General features: G+C 40.9%; 1 protein-coding gene across 2 annotated transcripts in view; it reads right to left on the bottom strand.

The window, feature by feature from the left end:
* KAT6A (lysine acetyltransferase 6A) overlaps nucleotides 1-13415 on the bottom strand; it is a 77597-nt gene that overhangs the window by 24287 nt on the left and 39895 nt on the right. For both annotated transcript variants that reach the window (XM_065399807.1, XM_065399808.1), the window contains 5 exons: nucleotides 12659-12975; nucleotides 9656-9774; nucleotides 2271-2386; nucleotides 659-800; nucleotides 35-196 (listed from right to left, as the gene is read on the bottom strand). In XM_065399807.1, coding sequence (XP_065255879.1) covers nucleotides 35-196; nucleotides 659-800; nucleotides 2271-2386; nucleotides 9656-9774; nucleotides 12659-12975 — 856 coding nt within the window. The remainder of the gene's footprint in view (nucleotides 1-34; nucleotides 197-658; nucleotides 801-2270; nucleotides 2387-9655; nucleotides 9775-12658; nucleotides 12976-13415) is intronic.

Genomic DNA, 13415 nt, shown 5'->3' with positions numbered 1-13415 from the left:
CAAATCCAAAATTACTCCATGCTAAAATACTTACTTTTGAGAAATAGCCTACAAGGTGGCAGCCCTTGACATCATTCTGTGTCAGCACATAAAAAAGAAATGGCTCCACATCATAATAGAGTGTCTTATGGTCCAGGAAGAGTTTTGCCAGCAAGCACAGGTTCTGGCAGTAAATGGTACTGACATTGCCATCAACCTTACAGAAATAGAGAACAAATGAAGTCATTACACTTATCACCATACAATTATCTGATTCTGTTGGATATCTCAATTTATTCTAACCCTCAAACATTAAAAAAAGGATTTCCAGATAATGCACAGTGGCTCAGATGATTCTCAAAGTGGTAGGGTACACTTTGGGGGCACTGATCACTCTGTTATATTAATATATCAGCTTGAAGGATAAATTAAACCCCATTTATGGCTTTTAACATATTTTGAGGTTACTGATCTACCCATGAACTTAGCACTATGACACTCAGGGCTATCATTCACACCTTCATTCTTTATAGAGCTGAATGATTTAAGGACAAAGAGAGGGCAAGATTTTTAAGGGTATATGAAACCCACATGATCTATATGAATGTTGTAAAGGCATCAGTGTCACATTTTAAATGACACAGGAAAGCAGCAGTTATCACTCATTTTCCTAACTTACCTCAAAGACTGAAATATTGTTCTTTCTGTAAATTTCATTAGCTGGAGGATGAAACCAGCCACATTTCCTCATGTGCTGCTGGAGGATAGTTCTACTTTTCATATACTTTAGACAGAATTCACAAAGGTACAATTTAGGTAGCCTGTAAGTAAAGGTAAAGAAAATCAAAATCTATAAATACATTGTATGCTTTTGCTTATTAACTATAACAAAAGTACTAAATTCCTCAGTCCTGCTAATACAGAACTTTAGGGAAAAGAAAATGATAAAAGCAGTCTCACTAACCAAACAACTTAACCAATATCTGTTTCAGCCAAAAATATAAAATATACCTCAAGCCACCCCATTCCCTTATTCTATTGAATACACATTTTACATATATTCAGTGTTCCACGTACTGAGCTCTGCTAAAGTATGAAACAGTATCCAATAGAAGTGGTGAAGGTCCCATTGTGTGTGTCAGCTAAAACTCTGGAGAAATACTGTACTGTAAGGAACAGTTCAGCATCAGGGGGTGGGTGGGGGCGCTAGATGAGGGCTTTGTAATTTTCTTTCCTTTCAATCTCTAATTTCTATGAAGCTTTTCTCTGTTCAAGTCATTCACTGTGATGGGGTCGATGGTGAGCCTGCTATTATTGACTTGACTCCAATTACTCTCTCCAGCTACAGTGTTAATTACAGTTATTTTAACTAATCCCACAGCATTTGGAAGAGTAAGAATGATTTTTTATAGTGATCCCCGAGCCGCATGACTGGGTGAGAGAGGGTGTTTTGTGGTTTCAATCTTTCCCCTCTACGGACCTATTTAAAGCTGGTCCACATTCTGAACTGACTTTTTTTCTGAAGGTTGGACAGCTTGTGGTTTAGACAGTTTGCAAAGTTTTCACCAAATAGAAAACAATATAAAAGCGACCAAATAAATTTTACTGTCTCCTACATGGTAGTCTCCTAGGTCAGGAAACAGAGAGATTTACCATATTTGTGTTTGATAAATGTGAGACATTATGCTGATAACAACTGTAAATAAATATCTAGAAACAAAAATAATTTAGCTACAGTTCATACAGTGTAATTTTAAACAAATTATTCTTAACAACTTTTCTACTTATTTCTTTTTCCATCTCCTTCAAGAATACATACATACTATTTTGCAGCTCTAAATCAGATTATTTCAAAGTTCACCTCAGCACAAACTTTAACAGTTTATATTGTAATGTAAAACTAAAACTAAAGAACTGATGAGACCTCAAACTCAGCTTCTCCAGTCATCTACATGTTTAGTAACAATGTATTGCCAGATCACTTAGCTTGGGAGTGCTCTCTCCCCTGGGAACACAGCATCTCAACTCTCTGCATATCCATCTTATGATACCTTTCAAAAGCATTTCTAATACTTGCAGTATATAGGGATGTGAGAGAATTTATCAATGTTTTGATTAGGCCTAAACAGACCCCAAGACACTCGTTTCATTATTTATCATAAACCACATACATTTAAATACTCTTTATATGTTAAAATTCCAGTTCACCAGCCTGGGATTTCTGCATCTGCCAGAGTAACTATCACACAATTTGTAAACACCAATGACGGTGAAGAGTTTGCACACTGTACCTTGAGTATTCCTGTGGGTATGGGGAGGAGTACCAGGTGTGGATTTCATACTTCCCAAACTCGATAACCGAAGGGCAGCGGACTTGTGGATCGGGGGGCCCCGTCACCCCTACTTTCTGTTCAAGAAAAAATATTTTTGTAAATTAGCAAATCAAATACTTATCAGTTTCAGGAATACAGTGGTGATGGGGGGGGCGGGGGGGGGGGGAGAAATATGTTTATATCCATCTAGTCTGTCTTCCTCTACATGGCTCCATAGAGAAACAGAAAGATGCTGACATCCGCTTTTAAAGCCAGCAGCAATACCACTTACTCTTTATGTATGGCACCCAATCCAGAGACGGGAGGGCTAGCAAACATCTTCATGCCAATCAGATGCATTTAATATTACCCATATTTGCTGCAGGTCACAGCCCCAGATATAGCCAGCACACAACAAACACTCTTATAAATCACTCAATCTAATCTTCTTTCAGTCTAGGTGCTCCTGTGTCCCCATCACTGCAATATCTAAGCAGAGAAATAGATAACTGCTGATGGTGTTCGGACATACACATACATATATCCAGTGATAATGTATACCCACACACACCACATGCACTGCTGAGAGTTACAACAGTGGCAAACAAATCTCTATTTAGGGTGTGGTCACTGGTTTAGGATGTTACCCAAACTCCTATTTACAGTTCCTTGTCTGAGTTTGTTAGCAAACATTCTCCAGGATATAAGCCTTGGAATCCGGGAATTGCACACCCTCTCAATTTTTTTTCAACTTGTCAGTCCATGGCCACATTACTTCAAAAGGCTCCAACACTCACATGGTTAAAATCCAAAGGTTTTCAGTGACTTTGCATTGTCACATGTCTCAGCCTGGACTGCACAGCTATTAATAAATGAGACCTCTTACCAGTAGGTTGTCAGATATTAATGTGAAGAGTGTCAGTGAAATGCCTATAAATAAATATCTTCCAGTAGAATGAAATAGCTAAAAAGATCCTTGGCAATTGGGTTATGGCATCAGATGCTACCATCCCAAATCCAGATTTTTCCATTTAGTATAACTCTATCTGTTAAGGACTAATGCAGAAGGAAGGAAGCTCAGATTATTATTCATTCAGCTCCCCTAGGCATACACATTTGAACAAAATACCTCAAGATACAGAAAAGAGCAAAAGCCTCCTGTCCTAGAGTTTTATCTAAAAGCACCACATGGATTAATCAGTAATGGAGGTACTCGGTTCATATTTCCTTCCATTCTTACCAAGGCTAAGTTTTTTCAGAGGTCGACCAAAAAAATTTCAAAAATTACAGTTTGGTATCTGTGTATGATCAAAAGTTCCTCTACTTGAAAAAATGCCTTTTCCCCTCAGCTTATTGATTCCATAGGCCCTTCCCTTTTAGGAAAAGCCCTGGGGGGTTGTCCCTAATAGGAAGGGAGCTAAATGAAGGAGTGACTTTACCTTCCTGTGGACAGTAAAAAGATTTTACTGAAAGACAAAAAAACCTGCGCTAGCTGGATTAAAACAACCTTTGGTGCTAAAAGCTAACACTAGTGCTAGGCTAGTATTTGGATCCCATGGTGAAATGAAAGTGCAATCACCCAACACATTTCAGAATGGGATATATGCAACGTGAGAATTACACCTGTTGACAAAAGCTAAATTTATGAAGAAAGGAGTAGGGAGCTTTTTATATCTACGCAAATCCAGTGAAGAATCTCCAACACTGTATTCTGATAAGAATCTCTATTCTTGTCTAGTCGAACAGTACTGCATACTCTTCCTTCACTGCTCCTGAGAGCAACAATGCAGAGTTGGCAGTCAGTCCCAACACAATCATCCCAGGCATCACCAGGCATATTTCAAGGAAGAAGAACAAAGAGTAATGTGCACCTGTGGCAATGTCTCCTGCGTCTGTGCCCTCGCATCAGCAATCAACCTCTCTTCCAAATGAATGCCCAGTGTAAATGTGGAGACCCAGCTCCAGTACAGCTGCTTGCACATTGCAGTGGTCAGGAGAAAGCTCCCACCAAGAGACGTACTGAACAACTCGCAGGCTTGCTGCGGTCTGCCCCTACACTACTTCCGCCTCACGCACTTACAGATTCAGTCTCTTCCCTGTGCTACTTTATTCAGCTTGTGCATTTCCGTTTGCTCAGGTGCAGCATTTAGCTCAGCTCTACACAGGCACTCGCATCAACTGCATCTCAACCACTGTTTAACCCAATCCCTGCCAAAACCAATCCACAAGCTACTTCACTTTAAAATTACATTTGCCTTCACCAGATTATTTGCAATATCAAATACATTACATCTAAAGTTTGTTTTTCCAAAACTTGTTCCTTTTCTGGCCAGCAACTGTTTGACAATGGCATCTATTTACTAAATTTCTGTCCAGACTCCTGGAAGATTAGTTTCAGATTTTCATTTACTTTTCTAAGCCAAAATTCTCTGACTGAAAAAGCTAGTCATTATGGCACTTTATTATGGGGTTGGATTTTTTGTTGTTTTTTTTCAAGTCACCCATGTAATAGGATCAGAAATAAGCAATTCTGTACAGTACTGCTGCATTTGTGCTGGGATCTGAAGGGTTAATGGCTCTCATATTAGTTTGGTTTATCTCACTGCTGTGGTTTAGTGCAGACTTATCACAACTCATTATTCATTAACGCTCTTTGTATATAGTGACTATATTTAGGTTGGGTTCATTCCAATTACTATGGAATAACAAAAGATAAACAAACAGAAGCCCAAATATCTGGAGTAAGAGGAACAACCTGCATACGGATAGTTATACTTAAGGAAAGAGCAAAACTTGTAGTTTTAGAAGGAGCAGATCATTCAAGACTGTGAAAACTATAAAAATGGACAGAATAACACTGAGGCCCCAGCCAGATGGTGATTTTATATAGGCTAATGCAATTTTTATATAGGAAAACAGAGTTCGGAGAGCTGGCAATTTCTCAAGGAGACAATATTGAAAGCACAAGTACAAACTTTCCCCATGCAAAGGAAAACTAGAAAGAATAGTAAGAAGCCAATATGGCTCCATTAGGAGCTCTTTAATGACCTGAAAATCAAAAAGGAATCCTACAAAAAGTGGAAACATGGATGAACTGCTAAGGAAGAGCACAAAAGCATAGCAAAAGTATGTAGAGACAAAATCAGAAAGATTAAAGCACAAAATGAGTTATACCTAAACAAGAGAGATAAAAGGCAATATGAAGAGGTTCTTTAAATACATTAAGAGCAGGAGAAAGACAAAGGAAAGTACAGATCCTCTGCTTAACAGGGAAGGAGAGCTAATAACCTATGACATTAGGAAGGCTGAGGTGTTTACTGTCTATTTTGCTTCAGTCTTCACTAAAAAAGTGAATGATGACCACATACTTAACACAATCAATATTAACAACAGGGGGAAGGAACAAAAGCCAAAGTAGGAAAACAACAGGTTAAATAATATTTAGATAAGATAGATGTATTCAAGTCGGTAAGGCCTGATAAAATTCATCATAGGATACTTAAGGAACTAGCTGAAGCAATTTTAGAACTGTTCAAGAATCCATGGAGGATGGATGACGGCTAAGAGGATGGGAGACGGGCAAACATAGTACGTATCTTTAAAAAGGGGAACAAAGAGGACCCAGGGAATTATATAACAGTCAGCATAACTTTGAAAGTTACTGGAACAAATTATTAAACAATCAATTTGTAAGCACGTGTAGGATACCAAGGTTATAAGGAATAGCCAGCATGGACTTGGCTAGAGCAAATCATGTCAAATCAACTTAATTTCCTTCTTTGACAAGGTTACTGGCCCACTGAATAGCGGGGAAAGCAGTAGATGTGATACATCTTGATTTTAGTAAGGTTTTTGACACAGTCCCACGTGACATTCTCATAAGCAAACTAGGGAAATGTAGTCTAGATGAAATTACTATAAAGTGGGTACACAACTGGTTTAAAGACTGTACTGAAAAAGTAGTTATCAACTATTCATTGTCAAACTGGGAGGGCGTATTTAGTGGAGTCCCACCACAAGGGTAAGTCCTGGGTCCAATATTATTCAATTAATTAATTAATTACTGGGATAATGGAATGGAGAGTATGCTTATGACATTTTCAGATAAGATGGGAGGGGTTGCAAGCAGTTTGAAAGACAGGATTAGAATTCAAAACAACCTTGACAAATTGGAGAATTGATCTGAAATCAACAAGATGAAATTCAATACAGACAAGTTCAAAGTACTTCACTTAGGAAGGAAAAATCATATGCACAACTACAAAATGGGGAATAACTGGCATGACAGTACTACTGAAAAGGATCAGGGGGTTACAGTGAATATAAGTTAATGTGATGCAGTTGTGAAAAAGGCTAATATTTTGGGAAGCATTAACAGGAATAAACGTAAGACACAGGAGGTAATTGTCCTGCTCTACTTGGCACTGGTGAGGCCTCAGTTGGAGTACTGGGTCCAATACCAGGCACCACACTTTAGGAAAGATATGGACAAACTGGAGAGAGTCCAGAGGAGAGCAACAAAAACTATAAAAGGCTTAGAAAACCTGACCTATAAGGAAAGCTTAAAAAAAATTAGGCATATTTATTCTTGAGAAAAGATGACTGAAGTGGACCTGATAACAGTCTATGGGTATGTTAAGGGCTGTTATAAGAGAGTGGGGATCAATTGTTCTCCATGTCCACTGAAGGTAGGACAAGAACTAATGGGCTGAATCTGCAGTGAGGGTGATTTAGGTTAGATATTAGGCAAAACTTTTTAACTGTAAGGGTAGTTAATCTCTGGAACAGGTTTCCAAAGAAGGTTGCAGAATCCCCATCATTGGAGGGTTTTTAAGAACAAGTTGGACAAACACCAGTCAGGGATGGTGTAGGTGTACTTGGTCCTGCCTCCGCGCCAGGGGCTAGATTGGTTGACTTCTCAAGGTCCCTTTCAGCCCTTCAGTTCTATGATTCTATCATCACCCTGGGCCAGAAATAGAGGAGTTACTTAAAGAATACCATTCTAAGTAGGCTAGAGGCTCCATACAATACACTTCCTACTATTTAGGCTCTGAATTGCTACTATTTAGGCAGTCCAAATATACAACAGCTCCCATCAGCCAATCCTGCTCTACTCTGACCCTTCTAATGCAACACCCTTCAAGGCTCTCCACAGCTCTATTGTTACCTACTGCTCATCTTGTTCTCCAGTATTCTTATGTTCTTGTCCTATGACCTGCCAATTCAGTGCATTTTTAGTTCCCTCAAACATGAAACAAAAAATATAAACAACAAGAGATGTATGTATCAAAAGCATTTTATAATCTTTTACTGCAGCTCTCACCTTCCCTATTTTGTTTGCTGCCTCCATCTGACCTTTGTCTAACAGACTGTAAGCTACTCATGGCAAGGATCTGTCCTTTCAGTTTACCTGTAAAATGCTATGCATGCCTAATGATTAAGGCTGTGAGTCTGTCACGGAGGTCACAGATTCCGTGACTTTCTGGGACCTCCAGGACTGCTACAGCGGCCGGTGCGGCTTGGGCAGCCCCTGGGCCAGACGCACCGGCCACGCTCCCTGAGCAGCAACAGGAGTTTGGCTGTGGGAGGGGGCTCAGGGCTGGGTCAGTGGATTGGGGCACAGGAGGGGATGAGGGCTCCAGGCGGCGCTTACCTCGGGGGGCTCCCCGGAAGCGGCGACATGTCCCTCGGCTCCTAGACAGAGGGGCAGCCAGGCAGCTCCGTGTGCTGCCTACGTCCGCAGGTGCCATCCCCGCAGCACTCCCAGGAACCACGGCCAATGGGAGCTGCGGAGCCGGCACTCAGGGCGGGGGCAATGTGCTGAGGCCCCCTGGCCACGCCTCCACCTTGGAGCTGATGGGCATGACGCTGCTTCCAGGGAGCCGTGCGGAGCCAGGTAGGGAGCCTGCCGTCCCTGCCAACCCTCCTCTGTCCCCCCCCCACCACCACCACCAATAGGAGTACCCCTGGGCCGCTCCCCCCGAGAGTACTCAAGATTTAGTCAGGGGTATATAGTTCAAGTCATGGACAGGTCATGGGCTATGAATTTTTGTTTACTGCCCGTGACCTGTCCATGACTTTTACTAAAAATACCCATGACTAAAACATAGCCTTACTAATGATGCTATAGGAATAACTGCACTACATTCTGTTACAGACAAACTGCATATATGGACAGAGGTACTGAACTAATCAGATGGGGCAGGGCAGTGCCAGACAGATACAAACCCCCAAAGCACTTAAGTATAAATTTTCTATTTCCTTAGGCCCAGATCTCTGAAACTTTGCAAAGAATGATTAAGGGGACATGCAGGAAAAAAATACTACTAAAATGTTCACAGATATTCCACACAAAGATAGTTTTACAGAATAAAACAGACATTGCTTATTTTTTTTTAGATCAGTGTCACTCTCACTCTGCATGGGATCTTTCTCAGTTTGACCAAAAATACCTAAAAATATAATTGGAGAGACAAGGTGGGTGAGGTAATATCTTTTATTGGACCAACTTCTGTTGGTGAGAGGAACAAGCTTTTGAGCTTACACACAAACTTTTCTTCAGAAGCTCTGTGTAAGCACGAAAGCTTGGCTCTCTCACTAACAAAAGTCGGTCCAATACAAGACATTATCTCATCCACCTTGTCTCTCTCATATCCTGAGACCAACATGGCTACAACTACACTACATACAACAATAAAAATGTAATGATTTTTAAATCCAATATCTCAAAATCTTCCAAAGCTAGAAGCTATGATGATCTCTCCTTTTCAATGCCAAAACATTTCAGATTCCTGCACTGCAAGATCTGAAATATCAGATTTTATCAAAAATGTGGTCACTGGACAACAGCTGAATCCTGACCATGTTGGGCTTCAGGCAGAGGCTTTTTTGTTTTGTTTTCTGTGGGTGTTTTGTTGTTTGCTTTGGGGGGGGGAGTGTTTGAGTGGAAGGGAGGGTTTCCTTATTTGGGGAAGAGAACATTTACCTTGCAGGTGATTGTTGGTTTTTTTTTAATGATTGCTGGATCTTAGAATGTTAGAATAAGTCTCAGGGGGTGTGCATTAGTGACTGGACAGAGGGCATGTAAGATGGTCAAAGGTGCATGATAAACAATAGTAGAACTATAACTTATTTTAGAACATAAACCTCTTCTTCTCATGAATTTTTTGCAGTTTGTGAAGCTAATCAGCCACAGCTTTCATCCTCCTTGAATCAACTACCCATTACTATACATTCTCTCAGAAAGGGGGATTGGGCAATTAGCTGCTCTGACAGACTGATTCAGCAGTAGGAGTTCTTTTTCTCTCTGTTTTTATTTATAGCACAGGTTTAAGATTTCCCAGACACTAATAATTTGACTTTACCTGCAGCGCTTGCTCCTGAATATCTCGGAACAACTCCATATCTTTTTCGGTCATGACATCCTGGCTCCCAAGAAGCCGCTCCTCATTTTCCTGTTTTCCATCCCAGCCATCCTGATTGTCTGTGAATAAGAGAGAAATTTCTCACTGATCATTAGCAAAGCTATAAGTGCATTCTTTTCCTCTAGTAAGAAGAGACTCAACTGCATTTAGGCTATGTCTACACTAGCACTTTTGTCAGTAAAACTTATGTCGCTCAGGGATGTGAAAAAAGACACCCCTGACCAATGTAAGTTACACTGACAGAAGCACTGACATGGACAGAGCTAAGTTGACAGGAGATGCTCTCCCGCTGATATAGTTACCGCCGCTCGTTGGGGGTGGTTTAATTATGCCGACCAGAGAGCTCTCTCCGGTTGGCTTAGGGCGGCTACACGGGAGACCTTACAGTGGCGCAGCTGCAGCGGTACAGCTGTGCTGCTGTAAGGTTTCTAGTGTAGACATAGCCTTAGTCTCTTTGCCACGTTTCTGATGGGTATGTTTTTGTTTGAGACCATACCAGAATAGATAGTTCTGGATTGATGGCCCTGAAAGAGATAATGCAAACATACTGGACCTGGTTAAATAGCTGGTCTCTTAAGCTTTCATGTTATTATAGTGACGTGCACACAATGAGAATTTAGAAACAAAGGAAATTACATATGGCTTACTGCCTATTTCTGGTAAGCAGGGATCCAGTCAGCCAAACATGGGCTTTCTCCGCGCCTCCCAAAACAGACTGAGCTATACACCCCTCAACCACCAGAAACAATATTTCACTACATGAAAAATCTGAGTGAAAGCTGTAAGGCTTGCATTTTGAAGAAAGCACCTTTTCCCATCTTTTCACCAGCACCAGAGAAGGCATTTGAACTCCACAGAGCCACAACATTCTCAGTTCAATATTCAAGTAACTGTCTCTGCAGCCACATCAGCAATTTAAATCTGCTTGCTGGGGATTATTTGAGAGTGGTGGAGATTACTGCACTCATCCCATCCCACAACCATCAAGTGCCCATTTTACACTTCCAAAGTCAACCAGTCTGATGTTCATAATTAAGGATACAATTTGGTCACAGAGGTCACGAATTCCATGACTTTAACAGATTTCCATAACTTTTTCAGCTCCGGCTGTCAGCCCCGTGCATGGTGAGGCTCTGGCTTCGTCTTCAGCCCTGCTGGGACCATACCCTGATTTTGTGTTCCCCCCCCCCCATGATTGTTCTGTGAATTTTGCTTAATTTTACTGTGACAAAACTGTATCCATATTAATAATTATTGCTAAAGAGAGATTTCCTGCATGGCATTGCTGAATATTATCTACTGGTTGTACAAGGGTAGTTAAAGTAAAGTAATCAATGACTAAGTGATTAATCATCTTATTGGTTTCTGGTGCTTTGGAAAAGGGGATATTACTTGACATATAATATAGGAAATTACACAAGACTGAAAAGAGCATAAAAACTGTCACTTGATTTGCAATCCAGACTGCATTCTTTAGCTGAAAAAAGTGCTTGAAACTTGGAGACAGAGTGAGGGGAGTTAATGCCCTCCAGAGTGCCATCTAGTGGCATATAATAATGTGTCCAGGACTGCTCAAAGCAGGACCTCTCACATTCCAGAACAGTACAGACCTTCTACAGGTGGCCTATGCCACACAAAAGAAACTCACAAGGGTTCTTTCTATCATACAGGTTTGTTTTTAGTTGCTCTGTTTCATACTTCCACCTCCCTATTTATAAGAAAACTTCTATTAAGTTAGTCCCTGCCTCCGAATCACTCACTCTTCCCAAACAATATTTGACATTACTTTACAGATTTCTCAGGCCACCCTTAGCCCCTTCCTTTTGGACTGGAACTGTATCTATCTAAGTACTTCTTTGCTTATATATATATATATATATATATATATATATATATATATAGGAAGCCAAGGTCTCCAGCTCACTTCCATTCTCCAACCTGCTATTCTATCATGACATCTATGCAATGTTGTTGTAGCTGTGTTGGCCCCAGGATATTAGAGACAGAAGATGGGTGAGGTAATATATTTTATTGGACCAACCCCTGTTGGTGAGAGAGGCAAGCTTTCAAGCTTATACAGAGCTCTTCTTCAGGTTTGGGAAATGTACTCGGTGTCACAGCTAAGTACAAGGTGGAACAGATTGTTTAGCATAAGCAAGTATCGGGGGTAGCCGTGTTAGTCTGTATCCACAAAAACAACAAGGAGTCCGGTGGCACCTTAAAGACTAACAGATAATCTGTTAGTCTTTAAGGTGCCACCAGACTCCTTGTTGTTTTTTTTAGCATAAGCAGTTAACAAACACTCCAAGGGACCATTCAAGGTGAAGTGGCCCATTAATACCTCTCCAATCATAGGAGGGAAAGGAAAACAAAAACAAAAAGCAAACAAAAAAACTGGGGGAACCTGCGTAACACCTTCAAAAGACAAGCCTGGGAGCTTAAATTCATAACATTGCTAGATACTAAAAATAATGGACTGAACAGAGACACTGGATTTATGGTTTACTACAACAATCTATAACCCACTTAACCCCCCCTCCCCACTTCCTCCCCCGTCCCCTCTATGACTGGAAAGGTGTTAACTGGCCACTTTGCCTTGAACAGTCCCTTTAAATATGTCTTAACTACATATGCTAAACAATCTGTTCCATCTTGTATTTAGCTGTGACACGGAGTACATTTCCCAAACCTGAAGAAGAGCTCTGTGTAAGCTCAAAAGCTTGGCTCTCTCACCAACAGAAACTGGTCCAATAAAAGATATTACCTCACCTACCTTGTCACTCTATTATGATGTCTAATTGATTTTTGCACATGAATCTGTTACTCTCTAGATCAAATTTCCACCATCTACCAGCTCTTATCTGTTCAATATCTTCTACCTCAGTGAACCCTTTCCTGGCTTAAAAGAGGCTGCCTTCACTGGCAAGGGGACAGATCCTTTACCTGTGGGCCAGTCTGAAGTGCTAGATCTTCTGGTGCCCTTTTTCCTGATCCTATATTGCTGAGAATAGTCCACCATTTCCCCGCGAGCTTTCCGCCCATCAGGGGAGGGGGTGAAGAATTTGGTAAGGCCATCAATGAGCCCTTTGGTTTTCTTGTTAAATTTCAAGGTGGTGCTGCCGTCTCTGCAGAAGTCCAGGGCCTCTATCCGTTCCAGGTATCCTCCTTCTGCTGATGACGCTGACTGGCTGGATAGAGTGATCTTGCGCTTCCGGCCCCGACCAGGGCCAGTTCGAACTTTACTGAAGGGACCTTTCGATCTAAAGAACCAGTAGGCGAAAAAAGGGCCGGTCAGTAGATGTGGCAGAGAGAGAGAGATTTAGGTAAGGTAATAAACTGGTTTAACATCTATGTACCATGCCAATCACCATGGTATATAGACATCAACTGCACAATTCAATAAGTGGTAATCACAGCCCTGTTTACTGCATGACAGTCTGGGCCTAAGTTGCACAGCAAAATTCCTAGACTATTCCTGCTTACTGGAAATTCTCTAGCTGATTCATTTAAATATAAAAATGTAGGTTTTTACTGAATGAAAAATGAAATTGAATTATACAATCTGTACAGTAGCCACAGTATTAGTAATATTCATGTTAAAGTCAGTTTATTTATGCTGTCCCCACATCTTCATTTTTTGATATGCCAAAGATTTTATATTGTCAGCACAACTGCATTGTAGAAACCATCAGGAAGAAGC

The sequence above is a fragment of the Emys orbicularis genome, chromosome 2, assembly GCF_028017835.1.
Source record: "Emys orbicularis isolate rEmyOrb1 chromosome 2, rEmyOrb1.hap1, whole genome shotgun sequence".
Taxonomy (NCBI): Eukaryota; Metazoa; Chordata; order Testudines; family Emydidae; genus Emys; species Emys orbicularis.
The sequence above is the reverse complement of the archived record's forward strand: the minus strand, read 5'-3'. Positions and strand labels throughout refer to the sequence as shown.